The sequence below is a fragment of the Lethenteron reissneri genome, chromosome 33 (genome assembly GCF_015708825.2).
Source record: "Lethenteron reissneri isolate LAM-NWPU_2019-01 chromosome 33, ASM1570882v1, whole genome shotgun sequence".
NCBI lineage: Eukaryota > Metazoa > Chordata > Hyperoartia > Petromyzontiformes > Petromyzontidae > Lethenteron > Lethenteron reissneri.
The window spans coordinates 8,343,035-8,358,859 of NC_083811.1; the positions used below are offsets into that span (position 1 = coordinate 8,343,035).

The 15,825-nt window shown below is 42.9% G+C and overlaps 1 protein-coding gene across 4 annotated transcripts in view; it reads right to left on the reverse strand.

Annotated features, from left to right (window-relative positions):
* The window catches only part of LOC133350402 (EF-hand calcium-binding domain-containing protein 4B-like), a 61,820-nt gene that overhangs the window by 7,159 nt on the left and 38,836 nt on the right, over positions 1–15,825 (reverse strand). For 2 of the 4 annotated variants that reach the window (XM_061564735.1, XM_061564736.1), the window contains 6 exons: positions 15,124–15,245; positions 12,559–12,739; positions 11,329–11,464; positions 9,448–9,529; positions 8,116–8,230; positions 6,724–6,831 (listed from right to left, as the gene is read on the reverse strand). In XM_061564735.1, coding sequence (XP_061420719.1) covers positions 6,724–6,831; positions 8,116–8,230; positions 9,448–9,529; positions 11,329–11,464; positions 12,559–12,739; positions 15,124–15,245 — 744 coding nt within the window. The remainder of the gene's footprint in view (positions 1–6,723; positions 6,832–8,115; positions 8,231–9,447; positions 9,530–11,328; positions 11,465–12,558; positions 12,740–15,123; positions 15,246–15,825) is intronic. The other 2 variants (XM_061564737.1, XM_061564738.1) reach the window with 2 other exon arrangements.

Consider the following 15,825-nt stretch of genomic DNA (forward strand, 5'->3'; position numbering starts at 1 on the left):
ATAATTGGTTCTTTACCCTTCTATCTGGCAACAAAACTGACACTTTTTTGCAAGGAGTCATGTTTGCATAGACCGCAATACCTGCAGTCATAATACAAACAAAAGAACATAACTCTGATAATGTGCACTGTCCTTGAAGTTGATTGGTCCACACCCGAGACAGCTTTCCTTCGAGCCTAGTCTCATATGGGTTGGACCAGATGACGCCAAAAGGCGCACAACTCAAGGACAATGCACCATCAGAGTATGAGAGCTCGGGGCAAGCATCTACACTATGGGGACCTCATTTGCCAGTAAAAAATATGATAATTGGTTCTTTACCCTTCTATCTGGCAACAAAACTGACACCTTTTTGCAAGGAGTCATGTTTGCATAGACCGCAATACCTGCAGTCATAATACAAACAAAAGAACATAACTCTGATAATGTGCACTGTCCTTGAAGTTGATTGGTCCACACCCGAGACAGCTTTCCTTCGAGCCTAGTCTCATATGGGTTGGACCAGATGACGCCAAAAGGCGCACAACTCAAGGACAATGCACCATCAGAGTATGAGAGCTCGGGGCAAGCATCTACACTATGGGGACCTCATTTGCCAGTAAAAATATGATAATTGGTTCTTTACCCTTCTATCTGGCAACAAAACTGACACCTTTTTGCAAGGAGTCATGTTTGCATAGACCGCAATACCTGCAGTCATAATACAAACAAAAGAACATAACTCTGATAATGTGCACTGTCCTTGAAGTTGATTGGTCCACACCCGAGACAGCTTTCCTTCGAGCCTAGTCTCATATGGGTTGGACCAGATGACGCCAAAAGGCGCACAACTCAAGGACAATGCACCATCAGAGTATGAGAGCTCGGGGCAAGCATCTACACTATGGGGACCTCATTTGCCAGTAAAAATATGATAATTGGTTCTTTACCCTTCTATCTGGCAACAAAACTGACACCTTTTTGCAAGGAGTCATGTTTGCATAGACCGCAATACCTGCAGTCATAATACAAACAAAAGAACATAACTCTGATAATGTGCACTGTCCTTGAAGTTGATTGGTCCACACCCGAGACAGCTTTCCTTCGAGCCTAGTCTCATATGGGTTGGACCAGATGACGCCAAAAGGCGCACAACTCAAGGGCAATGCACCATCAGAGTATGAGAGCTCGGGGCAAGCATCTACACTATGAGGACCTCATTTGCCAGTAAAAATATGATAATTGGTTCTTTACCCTTCTATCTGGCAACAAAACTGACACTTTTTTGCAAGGAGTCATGTTTGCATAGACCGCAATACCTGCAGTCATAATACAAACAAAAGAACATAACTCTGATAATGTGCACTGTCCTTGAAGTTGATTGGTCCACACCCGAGACAGCTTTCCTTCGAGCCTAGTCTCATATGGGTTGGACCAGATGACGCCAAAAGGCGCACAACTCAAGGACAATGCACCATCAGAGTATGAGAGCTCGGGGCAAGCATCTACACTATGGGGACCTCATTTTCCAGTAAAAATATGATAATTGGTTCTTTACCCTTCTATCTGGCAACAAAACTGACACCTTTTTGCAAGGAGTCATGTTTGCATAGACCGCAATACCTGCAGTCATAATACAAACAAAAGAACATAACTCTGATAATGTGCACTGTCCTTGAAGTTGATTGGTCCACACCCGAGACAGCTTTCCTTCGAGCCTAGTCTCATATGGGTTGGACCAGATGACGCCAAAAGGCGCACAACTCAAGGGCAATGCACCATCAGAGTATGAGAGCTCGGGGCAAGCATCTACACTATGGGGACCTAATTTTCCAGTAAAAATATGATAATTGGTTCTTTACCCTTCTATCTGGCAACAAAACTGACACCTTTTTGCAAGGAGTCATGTTTGCATAGACCGCAATACCTGCAGTCATAATACAAACAAAATAACATAACTCTGATAATGTGCACTGTCCTTGAAGTTGATTGGTCCACACCCGAGACAGCTTTCCTTCGAGCCTAGTCTCATATGGGTTGGACCAGATGACTGCCAAAAGGCGCACAACTCAAGGACAATGCACCATCAGAGTATGAGAGCTCGGGGCAAGCATCTACACTATGAGGACCTCATTTGCCAGTAAAAATATGATAATTGGTTCTTTACCCTTCTATCTGGCAACAAAACTGACACCTTTTTGCAAGGAGTCATGTTTGCATAGACCGCAATACCTGCAGTCATAATACAAACAAAAGAACATAACTCTGATAATGTGCACTGTCCTTGAAGTTGATTGGTCCACACCCGAGACAGCTTTCCTTCGAGCCTAGTCTCATATGGGTTGGACCAGATGACGCCAAAAGGCGCACAACTCAAGGACAATGCACCATCAGAGTATGAGAGCTCGGGGCAAGCATCTACACTATGGGGACCTCATTTTCCAGTAAAAATATGATAATTGGTTCTTTACCCTTCTATCTGGCAACAAAACTGACACCTTTTTGCAAGGAGTCATGTTTGCATAGACCGCAATACCTGCAGTCATAATACAAACAAAATAACATAACTCTGATAATGTGCACTGTCCTTGAAGTTGATTGGTCCACACCCGAGACAGCTTTCCTTCGAGCCTAGTCTCATATGGGTTGGACCAGATGACGCCAAAAGGCGCACAACTCAAGGACAATGCACCATCAGAGTATGAGAGCTCGGGGCAAGCATCTACACTATGGGGACCTCATTTGCCAGTAAAAATATGATAATTGGTTCTTTACCCTTCTATCTGGCAACAAAACTGACACCTTTTTGCAAGGAGTCATGTTTGCATAGACCGCAATACCTGCAGTCATAATACAAACAAAAGAACATAACTCTGATAATGTGCACTGTCCTTGAAGTTGATTGGTCCACACCCGAGACAGCTTTCCTTCGAGCCTAGTCTCATATGGGTTGGACCAGATGACGCCAAAAGGCGCACAACTCAAGGACAATGCACCATCAGAGTATGAGAGCTCGGGGCAAGCATCTACACTATGGGGACCTCATTTTCCAGTAAAAATATGATAATTGGTTCTTTACCCTTCTATCTGGCAACAAAACTGACACCTTTTTGCAAGGAGTCATGTTTGCATAGACCGCAATACCTGCAGTCATAATACAAACAAAAGAACATAACTCTGATAATGTGCACTGTCCTTGAAGTTGATTGGTCCACACCCGAGACAGCTTTCCTTCGAGCCTAGTCTCATATGGGTTGGACCAGATGACGCCAAAAGGCGCACAACTCAAGGGCAATGCACCATCAGAGTATGAGAGCTCGGGGCAAGCATCTACACTATGAGGACCTCATTTGCCAGTAAAAATATGATAATTGGTTCTTTACCCTTCTATCTGGCAACAAAACTGACACTTTTTTGCAAGGAGTCATGTTTGCATAGACCGCAATACCTGCAGTCATAATACAAACAAAAGAACATAACTCTGATAATGTGCACTGTCCTTGAAGTTGATTGGTCCACACCCGAGACAGCTTTCCTTCGAGCCTAGTCTCATATGGGTTGGACCAGATGACGCCAAAAGGCGCACAACTCAAGGACAATGCACCATCAGAGTATGAGAGCTCGGGGCAAGCATCTACACTATGGGGACCTCATTTTCCAGTAAAAATATGATAATTGGTTCTTTACCCTTCTATCTGGCAACAAAACTGACACCTTTTTGCAAGGAGTCATGTTTGCATAGACCGCAATACCTGCAGTCATAATACAAACAAAATAACATAACTCTGATAATGTGCACTGTCCTTGAAGTTGATTGGTCCACACCCGAGACAGCTTTCCTTCGAGCCTAGTCTCATATGGGTTGGACCAGATGACGCCAAAAGGCGCACAACTCAAGGGCAATGCACCATCAGAGTATGAGAGCTCGGGGCAAGCATCTACACTATGGGGACCTAATTTTCCAGTAAAAATATGATAATTGGTTCTTTACCCTTCTATCTGGCAACAAAACTGACACCTTTTTGCAAGGAGTCATGTTTGCATAGACCGCAATACCTGCAGTCATAATACAAACAAAATAACATAACTCTGATAATGTGCACTGTCCTTGAAGTTGATTGGTCCACACCCGAGACAGCTTTCCTTCGAGCCTAGTCTCATATGGGTTGGACCAGATGATGCCAAAAGGCGCACAACTCAAGGACAATGCACCATCAGAGTATGAGAGCTCGGGGCAAGCATCTACACTATGAGGACCTCATTTGCCAGTAAAAATATGATAATTGGTTCTTTACCCTTCTATCTGGCAACAAAACTGACACTTTTTTGCAAGGAGTCATGTTTGCATAGACCGCAATACCTGCAGTCATAATACAAACAAAAGAACATAACTCTGATAATGTGCACTGTCCTTGAAGTTGATTGGTCCACACCCGAGACAGCTTTCCTTCGAGCCTAGTCTCATATGGGTTGGACCAGATGACGCCAAAAGGCGCACAACTCAAGGACAATGCACCATCAGAGTATGAGAGCTCGGGGCAAGCATCTACACTATGGGGACCTCATTTTCCAGTAAAAATATGATAATTGGTTCTTTACCCTTCTATCTGGCAACAAAACTGACACCTTTTTGCAAGGAGTCATGTTTGCATAGACCGCAATACCTGCAGTCATAATACAAACAAAATAACATAACTCTGATAATGTGCACTGTCCTTGAAGTTGATTGGTCCACACCCGAGACAGCTTTCCTTCGAGCCTAGTCTCATATGGGTTGGACCAGATGACGCCAAAAGGCGCACAACTCAAGGACAATGCACCATCAGAGTATGAGAGCTCGGGGCAAGCATCTACACTATGGGGACCTCATTTGCCAGTAAAAATATGATAATTGGTTCTTTACCCTTCTATCTGGCAACAAAACTGACACCTTTTTGCAAGGAGTCATGTTTGCATAGACCGCAATACCTGCAGTCATAATACAAACAAAAGAACATAACTCTGATAATGTGCACTGTCCTTGAAGTTGATTGGTCCACACCCGAGACAGCTTTCCTTCGAGCCTAGTCTCATATGGGTTGGACCAGATGACGCCAAAAGGCGCACAACTCAAGGACAATGCACCATCAGAGTATGAGAGCTCGGGGTAAGCATCTACACTATGGGGACCTCATTTTCCAGTAAAAATATGATAATTGGTTCTTTACCCTTCTATCTGGCAACAAAACTGACACCTTTTTGCAAGGAGTCATGTTTGCATAGACCGCAATACCTGCAGTCATAATACAAACAAAATAACATAACTCTGATAATGTGCACTGTCCTTGAAGTTGATTGGTCCACACCCGAGACAGCTTTCCTTCGAGCCTAGTCTCATATGGGTTGGACCAGATGACGCCAAAAGGCGCACAACTCAAGGACAATGCACCATCAGAGTATGAGAGCTCGGGGCAAGCATCTACACATTATCAGAGTTATGTTCTTTTGTTTGTATTATGACTGCAGGTATTGCGGTCTATGCAAACATGACTCCTTGCAAAAAGGTGTCAGTTTTGTTGCCAGATAGAAGGGTAAAGAACCAATTATCATATTTTTACTGGCAAATGAGGTCCCCATAGTGTAGATGCTTGCCCCGAGCTCTCATACTCTGATGGTGCATTGTCCTTGAGTTGTGCGCCTTTTGGCGTCATCTGGTCCAACCCATATGAGACTAGGCTCGAAGGAAAGCTGTCTCGGGTGTGGACCAATCAACTTCAAGGACAGTGCACATTATCAGAGTTATGTTCTTTTGTTTGTATTATGACTGCAGGTATTGCGGTCTATGCAAACATGACTCCTTGCAAAAAGGTGTCAGTTTTGTTGCCAGATAGAAGGGTAAAGAACCAATTATCATATTTTTACTGGCAAATGAGGTCCCTATAGTGTAGATGCTTGCCCCGAGCTCTCATACTCTGATGGTGCATTGTCCTTGAGTTGTGCGCCTTTTGGCGTCATCTGGTCCAACCCATATGAGACTAGGCTCGAAGGAAAGCTGTCTCGGGTGTGGACCAATCAACTTCAAGGACAGTGCACATTATCAGAGTTATGTTCTTTTGTTTGTATTATGACTGCAGGTATTGCGGTCTATGCAAACATGACTCCTTGCAAAAAGGTGTCAGTTTTGTTGCCAGATAGAAGGGTAAAGAACCAATTATCATATTTTTTACTGGCAAATGAGGTCCCCATAGTGTAGATGCTTGCCCCGAGCTCTCATACTCTGATGGTGCATTGTCCTTGAGTTGTGCGCCTTTTGGCGTCATCTGGTCCAACCCATATGAGACTAGGCTCGAAGGAAAGCTGTCTCGGGTGTGGACCAATCAACTTCAAGGACAGTGCACATTATCAGAGTTATGTTCTTTTGTTTGTATTATGACTGCAGGTATTGCGGTCTATGCAAACATGACTCCTTGCAAAAAGGTGTCAGTTTTGTTGCCAGATAGAAGGGTAAAGAACCAATTATCATATTTTTACTGGCAAATGAGGTCCCCATAGAATAAATTGGATACTTTTTCGTCAATTTAATACAAAAATAACAATGATAATTGATCGTGTACAACATTTTTTTAAACAAAGATACAGACGTTGAACTAAGTCAGGAGAGACTGAATGTGCACTCGGGTTTCAGTTAGTGTTTGTGATTTGCACTCTGGTTGTGTAAGAAGCGATCGAATTTTCGCTGTTTTGGCAGATTGAGCATCTACCTACCTCAGCGAGCCTCTTGCCCTCCGCGGTGCTTACGAGACGGCCCTCATCCTCCACCGCGTCCGTTTTGTTGCCGAGCAAAAACACGACCACGTCATCCTCCACCTTCTCCTGCAAGACGCAAGGTAAAGGTGTCACTCAGCTGGCGATCGAGCACCAGCAGCACGGACTGAGCTCACCAGTAAACATGGAACGTTGTACCAACGTTGGCCCAATGGAATTGAGTGCTAAAGTCGATGAAGCAGGGTCCATTTATTCCAACTGTTGCACACTCAAAATGAAGGACATGGGCAGGTACTCCAAATCGGGGGCAAACACAGTTATTGTGGTAATCTGTATAATGCAACAGCACGTGTGTCACACAGCAATCCTCAACCGAGTCGCCATTAACCACGTGACTGGTGTACAAGTCAGGTTACTCAATAACCCTGCCAGCCACCTACAGGCCCTACTCAGTATCGCATGCTAGTGAACACACGTGCATTGATGTACTGCACAGTCATAAGGACCTTCACAAAAGCACACTTTATTTCTGCATCAGGAAATAATTAAAAGAGTGTTTTAATGAGATACACATCCAGCATGGACGGAGGGTGGGTGGGGAGGTGGTGTGTGACGTCAACATGATGCACAAACCCGCTCAAGCCTGTGGGATGCTGGTGACATCATCATGCAGGTGTGAGCAGTGACGTCACCCATGCATCAGCCAGCCAGGTAACCAGGCAACCAGGAAACCAGCAAAACTTTTGTTGTAATATAGTACTATAGTCTTTGTATACTCAACGACAACCTGTGGAATTTTTGTCACATTTTAAATCTGTGGCTTTAATTTAGTCATTCAGTCTTTCTCTTCATGTCGTCGAAGAAAACGGGCGAAGAAAGGTCCACTTCATGAAATGTTTGTGTGAGGGACACACAGTTCACCACCTCTCCCACAGTACTACCAAGTAAACCACTCAGTGAATTTGGAAAATCTGTGGTTGTAACTGCACCGTGTAGCTACTTTTCCCACTTCCTTAGCCTGCATCTTCATCCAGTATTACGCAAGTAGCTGGAATTTAAAATGTGTTCTACGCATTTTTCATGCAACATTTTAACAGTTGAAATACAGAAAATGGCCAATTAAAAAGGAAAACATCTTCTATATTTGACTTGTAAAATTCGACAAGAGCTAAAAATAATTGTACATGTTAACTCATATTAGCTTTTTACGCAATGAAGGTGAATTACATGTCACTTGAAGGGATCTCAGAGGTAGCTCTGTGATGTCCACTTCTGCAGACCGTTCTCTAACACATGGCCTGCACTCCTCTTTGAGAAATCTGAGTGGATAATTAGTCTTGTGACGTGACACCGATAGCTGGGGAAATGACAAAATGTGCAACTAAAACGTACCTGAAGGCTGATGATCCAGTTCCGTACGGATTTAAAGGTAAACTCGTTGGTGATGTCGTACATCACCAGCACACCATCTGCTTTGCGGAAGTACTGCTTGGTGATACTGCGGAACCTGCAAAGAGCAACAACAAATAATGGGCAGATGAAGATAAAAGAGCTCAAGTGACTCACAGTAAGTGGCAGAAAAGAGGCACAAAAGAGAAAGAACCCCAGAAGGGCAGTTACCCGACGTTATTATGGAAGGGGACTCCCCTTCCAAACAATAACACCACCACCTCCTCCTCACCACCTTCCACTCAAGCCATCAACTCTCCTTACTAGAGGTAAAGTGACGTTCAATGGTAATTTATTTCATTTATTCCATATATGTATTCATATATTCCATTTATTTCTTGTGTTTCTTGTTTTTTGTATGATTTTATGCATGTAATCACTGTAAACTTCGTGTAAAATGCTTTATAATGAGAGATTTCTTGAGTCTGGAACCAATTAATGTCATTTACATTAATTCTTATGAGGAAAATTAATTCGGTGTTCGAACAAATCGGTGTTCGAATGGCCTTCTGGAACGAATTAAGTTCGATCTCCGAGGTACCACTGCAGTGCTAAAAGGTACAGCCCTGCAAATTTGCGAGCTCTCGCCACAAGTCGCAGAAGGGCCTCCATTAAACTGAGCTATTGAGAACCCCTCTTGAGGTTATCGTGGCCTAATCTTCCACACTGGTTAGACATCTTGGAAGAAGTCGCAGTATCCATACTTTACCTCACCACACGCACGTGCTGCCGATCGACTCTGGTGTATTAATTGAAACAACTGCATGGACAGAGGTGCGAGGATTCGTTTTAATTTCTGAGCTGGGAGATCGAATCAGCGACTTCTGGAATGCAAATCTTGAGTGCTAACAATTACACTCTGTCAGATTCCATCACCTTTTCATAGCCTGTGTAAATATTTAAAAATGTGAGGCTATTAAAGTAATGATTGTTCCGACTCGCGAGGGACTGGGATATAGGCGGATGTGTGTCAAAAGGTTCAATAATTGAACATCCATAGAAAATTACAGTTAGACCATGCGGAAATAGGTTACTGGACTAAAATAAACTGCTTTAAACATGAGACAAATGCTCTCCTATATGTTAGACGTAAGTTAATGTATGCAAGATTAAGATTACATTACTGCATGTGAAGGGGCCCGATGTGTAAAGATCTGTAGAAATTGGCAATTGCACTATACAAAAATACCGTACCGGGCGGTTAAATTGGTCACGGTGGATATGTGACAGTCGGATATGCGACGTTGTATTGAGCTGGCAGAGCCATCGACTTACCTCTCCTGCCCTGCTGTGTCCCAAAGCTGCAAAGCGATACGAAAATCTCCCACAGTGAGGGTCTTGATGTGGTAATCCACTCCTGCCGAGCACGAGGAATGTTTTTGGCATGAAAAATTAACCAAAGTCGGTTAGTGGCCAACGTAACATCGTCTAAACAAGCACTATCCACTAAAAAAAATTCCCTGTGACAATGTAAAACAAGGAGAGCATACATTTTCCCAAAAATTTACAATTGAGTGAAATTTGCTGTGAAATTAAATTGACAAGGCATGTTTATTACAGTTTAAATGAAGATCAAAAGGGTAATTAGTCATTCGTTTGCTCATAATATGCGTAGCACATCGTATGCATACACGTACCCACATGTTCATTTTTATTTGAATTGATTTATTTTTAAACGACAGTTTCAAACACTTCACATCTATGGCAACAAAAACATAAATCAATATGTATTGATGTTCACACAGAATTTTACATGGTCCTGTCAGCATTTATTTTAGAGAAAATGACTGTAATACTACTGAAATATATCCAACTGAAAGCCCTTCTCTTTTTCAAAATATCTCAGCTTGATAAATGTACAAGCCCTTGTCAATCCACTGCTGGATGCAGACCTCCCCAAGCACTCTTCGTCATAGGGGTTGTTTGACGATACGTCGCGACTGTGTGATTGGTAAGGGAAAGTTGGGCCACTACCAGTCCAAATATCGCTCACCACTGATATCAGCCATGGCTGGCAATGAAACCCGGGTCGCTGGGTTCACTGCATGGTGCACTAACCACTGCGTCACAACCTCACCTTCAAGTCAAAAAAAAATTAACCCGTAAAAACAACATTTTTCACTATAAATCCTTTATATGCGTGGCATCGGTTTTATTTTATTATTCATTTCTGTTTTTCTTGAGTAAGAGTTTCATTTTTATCACATTGGTATTTTAAATTAAATATGAAAAAAAAAATTCCTAAAAAGTGGAACATTTAGGGAAAATTTTTTCACGATACTAAATTGTCACGCACAACGAGTCTGTGTGCAAAATGTCAGCTCGATTGGATCACGGGAAGTGGGTTAAAAAACGACCGAAAGATTTGCACGGTCGTAAGCACGCAAGCAAGCAAGCAAGTGAACTTAATATAAAGGATTTAAAAATGCAATGAATCAGGCTGCTGAACTTTACGTTTGAGCAATTTTATATTAACATCTGATAACGTTCGCAAGTGTTTTATGGAGTTATCGTATTTATTTTATTATTTCTTTACCATGCATGAGGGTGATTTCGAAATCCATTTAAAGTAACACTCCAATTGCTCTAAAAGCCCCTTCATGTCTGCCCTGCATGTGGAATGCGTAGGGCAATGGGTTCAGCAGAGTAGCAGTGAGCTCAAAATCCATACACAGGCTTCTGTGCTGACATGAAAAGGACTCTTTGACCCGTTGTAAAGTTTTTGAAGTAAAGCTTTCCATAGGAGGCTGGTAAGCAGCAAATATACGGTGATAGCATAAATACATGAATAAACACTTTTGTTTTCTAACAGTGAAGGTCTACTATTTAAATCTTGACTTAAAGCTTTCGTGACTGCAGGAATTCATATTCTTTGGGTCTTTCGGTAAAGCCATGTAGATAGAAAAAATTACAAAAATCTAAATCACGACGTTTTGATCGCAACACAAGCAATCGTCTTCAGGTGAAAAAAAACAAAACGGTGGTTGTGTTGCGATCGAAACGTCGTGATTTAGATTTTTGTAATTGTTTCTATCTACGTGGCTTTACCGACAGACCCAATGAATATGGTCTACTATTCAGTTGCGTCAGTTGGCAATCGATAGCATTCAGTAAGTGGCGTGACATCAGAATGTTTATTGATGCAGATGGCCTTACCAATAGTGGCACAGATGCCGGGAAGAAAGCGCTTCTGGCAGAGCTGCTGGATGAAGCAACTCTTCCCGACGCCAGACTCACCAACAAGAACAACCTTGAAAATCCGGTCGGGTGGCATCTGTCCACACCCCAATTCCTGTGAAACCGAAGGATTGCACCTTTTGTTTACTATTTGACGTTTCAATTAATCCTTGTGCGTGTGTTTTCGTTATACTTTTTTTTGTTACGTATGTAGTAACATAGAATCGGTCACGTAGCAGCATAGCGCTGGCTGCTGGCAGGGAAGGGGATCTGCAGATTAAAGCAGCCCTGACTGACAGCAGGCCACGTGATAGACCAGCGAGGGATCTAGGGAAAGTTACGGAAGGGGCCCATTGGGAACCCGCTCGTAGGTTCCAGAAGGGGGCGTGGCCGGGGCGGAGCCAGGCCACGCTGAGAGTATAAGAGGGGTCCCGGGAGGGGACCTCAGGGCTGTCGTTTGGAGTGGGATCTCCGTCGTTGCTGCTGAAGATCATCACCGTCATCGCTGTCGTCTCGCCGCCTTCGTCGCTGTCGTCATCTGATATTGCGCTGCTAGATGGTAGTTGGCTGCCTTAGTTCAGCGCCGTCAATGTCAGACGGCTAGCGTTGTGTGTAGGCTAGAAACCAGCGTAGAGTTGTGTATAAGCGAGAGACAGAGGAGAGTGTGTAACAGTGTCGGGTGTGTATTGTACAAAGTGTGCACGGTGTTAATTAGAGAACTGCCTCCAAGAACTTACATCTCCAAGCCAGTCACTACACATATACTGTACAGTATACGAGATGTTTGATCTTGTTTTTATATTATTTAAAGATGCTAAGAGGAGTGTAATGTTGTTAAAACATAAACATGTGTTTGTTGGTCTATCTCTCATTGTCTAAAATGTTTTATTATATTTACGACATCTATTGAGTCCTGCAGTTTCGCTATTTTTGTGAGTGTGTGTGTACATTTCAAGGCCTGTGGACACATGGTGCCTAAAGACAGCCTAGTTTTGCCACCTCTGAGGTACAAAAAAAACAACAATTATCACATCAAGATAATCTCACAATAATACCAGAACATGGCGATAACTACACCAACATGGGTTGTCTTGAGTGGCAATGTCCTGTTTAACTGCCAAAAAACGGAGGCATTTCATTTTTCCCAGGTCAGCTACCGGAAAGAGTGTTGATGCGAGAACAACCAGGACAAGTGAGCTTTTGTGGCACCTGGTGTTCTTTGCCTGCTGGACATCCGCGCGGTGTCCCTGGCAGGCCTCCAGTGTACTCCACGTCATCTTCCTCCTCCTCATCGTCCTCTACCTGGACCTGAGACTCAATGGCAGCTGTAGATGAATCTTCACTGCACTGGTTAACATTCTGCGCCGCTGTTTGTCGGCAAAGAATGCTTCTGTGGAGATGGACAAGGTGCGGTGATGGCACAGGAGAAATGTCATTGGCATGAGTTGGCTGCATCAATTCGTGAGCAGGCAAGGTTGTTATGGTTGACAGTCTGGCCAAACTTGGGATATACATGATTAAAGAATGTGTTGAATATGATAGCGTTTTAACCAAGTCTTGCCTTGGCAAGTTTTCTATTGGAAATTGGTGCTGGCAACAAAAGTGCTTGAAGAACAAAAACATTACAATGTTAACAAAACGCACAGGATTGCACCAAAAACAAATGAGGTAATAAATGGTTGCTGTGCCTCCCTTAGTTGGTGCTTAAAGCATTTCCCAAAGTCTATAACTTGACATTTCTGAAGAATAAAAATTACACTATATTCTTGGGTCTTTCGGTAAAGTCATGTAGATAGGTTCAAAGAAAATAACAAAAAGTGACAAAAAACTACGACGTTTCGATCGCAACACAAGCGGTCATCTTCAGGAAAAGGGGGGTTAGTTTCCAAGGCAAACTGTTTATAAGGGTTTGAAATGGGGGAAACCCAAATGTCAGCAGCCAATGACAATGTAAGTGGTGGACAGCCAACCCGACGGTGGTTGTTTTTCCACCAATCAAAGGGCTGCCAGGTGACAATTAGCATGTTAAAGAGAGGGGAGGGAAGTGTGTTTAAGAGACTACGGGGACTACTTAATGTAAAGCTTATGTCCCTGATTATTCAAATTCTGGATTTATAAGGACAGACTCAAAGGGCCAAAATACCAAACGATCAGCAGCAAACAGCACTATTGAGGGTGTAATAGATTAATTAAATACGTTTCTTGAATATACCAAGGTTAAAACAGCTTGGGAAAAGAGATAAAGGTGCCGTGCTGGCTTTTAAAGGTGCTTGCTAACAGCACTTGCCCCAACAGTCTGGTGCAGGCTATAGGGGGGATCTTCGTCTTTATATATGTATAATTGTATGTAATTGGGGTGTGTTTTGGGTTGGTTTTGTGTGTATATGTAATGTGGTTAACATTAGCCTGTGACTTAAAGTTAATTCCTTGCCATGGCTACCATTGGCTCAGGGTTCCCATCATCGGTGGTGATGGGAACACCGAGCCTCTCCTAGGGAAACTCAGCCTTAAATTGGTACCTGATGCAGTGTACACATGTAGGCCAAAATAGTTATGTCAATTTGCATTAAATCATACATCCCAGCACTGTGACAAACGATATAATGTGACAGTGCGTCCAAATGCGTTATAAATAGTCGTGACAAGACAGGCACAGGGCATGATTCATGGGCCATCGATTAGAAATCTTTAATTGCCAAAGGTGAAAGGAGTTAGCTCCATGAGTCAACGTGAACATGATGTCTTTACGAAGCTCAAAGAGTACATGTGATACAGCCCCTCTTATGTTCCAACAATGCTATCTTGAAAAAGCAGCACTGAACAGCTGATTTCCATTAAAGGGTTGTGATGAAGACATGATAGAACATCATGTTGTTCACTTTTGCATTGTGTGGCTGGGTAATGGCTTCGTATCATGATGCCCAAGGCACTGTGCATTATTTACTGCATTGCTAGAAAAGTTAAGTAATAGATGGATTGGGATTATTTAAACACATATTTGAATTGTGCATGATTAAAATTGATGTTCGGATTTACTTATGTGAAAAGTATTTTTCTTCAGAATTGAGTACATCAGCGACGAAAATACAATAAGTGGCGAGGCATGGTGCTAATTGCACCATGCCTTCGTGCGTCGCGCGTGCAGCACTTTCCACCAGAAAGCTCTGTGGTTATCTGCATGTGTGTGTGCTCACCTCTGAGTGCATGCGAGCACACATGTTACACACACTCTCAGCCAGTTAGTCTATAAAACCTGGCTCTGTCCCACGACCTTCAGCCAGCAAGCCTGCGGCACTTTACGTCGCATCAGAGAGCACCTACATACTGGCAAGATATCCAGATGTTCACTGCACTGTACATTATCTACTGTATTGCTTGAAGAAGGTGAAGTAATACATGGACTAAATACTCTTTGGTTCTTTCGGTAAAGTCACGTAGATAGAAAAATAAAACAAAATAAAAATTATATATCACGACGTTTCGATCGCAACGCAAGCGGTCGTCCTTAGGAGGGAAAAATAATCCAGCAGTGGAACTGCTGAACCTACCTACGTGACTTTACCGAAAGAACCAAAGAGTATGGATTCCTACAGTCACGCAAGCTTCAAATCAAGATTAATACATGGATTGACATTTGTTCCAACATATTTGAATTGTACATTATTGAAACTGACATTTGGGATTCGTGCGCCATGGCGACATCGCGTAATTTTGTATAGAATGGCGTTTGTTGTTTGTTATTGCGCAGGGATTGGTGGTTGTTAAGTTTCTCACCTTCGTGGAGACTTGCTGTCTTGCAGGTAGTCTCCAATGACGGAGCCCTCGCGCACAAGAGGAGCATGGTTTCCCATGGGTGCGGCAGGTTTGGTCCCTGATTGGCACGTGCAGCGGCCCTGCTTTGGGATAAAACAAGTATAACCCGTAAAAACAAAGTTTTTCACTATAAATCCTTTATATGCGTGGCGGCTAGAGTCCTCTCGTCCTCTGGCTTGAGATGGCTGCCACCTATGGGTCAGATGATTGCATGGCAGCATTAAGCAATTGGTAATTAAATATAATATTTTTGTCCTAAAAAGTGTAAAATTTTGGGAAAAAAATTACACGAACATTAATTGTCACACACAACGAGTCTGTGTGGAAGATGTCAGCTCGATTGGATCACGGGAAGTGGGTTAAAAAACGACCGAAAGATTTGCACGGTCCTAAACAAGCAATGCAAGCGAACTTAATATAAAGGATTTAAAAACATCGTGGTCCAGCACTTTCTGATCACATAATTTACTCTATTCAGATAAATCTAACCCATTCACTGCATGCCACTTAGCCAACCCAAATCGGCCCAAGCAAACCTTTCTACTTCCATCTATTGATCCAACGTACGCATTACCCGACCCGTCTAAAGCATGGGATCAGTGTCTTTCCACAGGTTAATTTGAAAAATATATTTCTTCAATGAAAGCTGTTTCTTTACAGTTA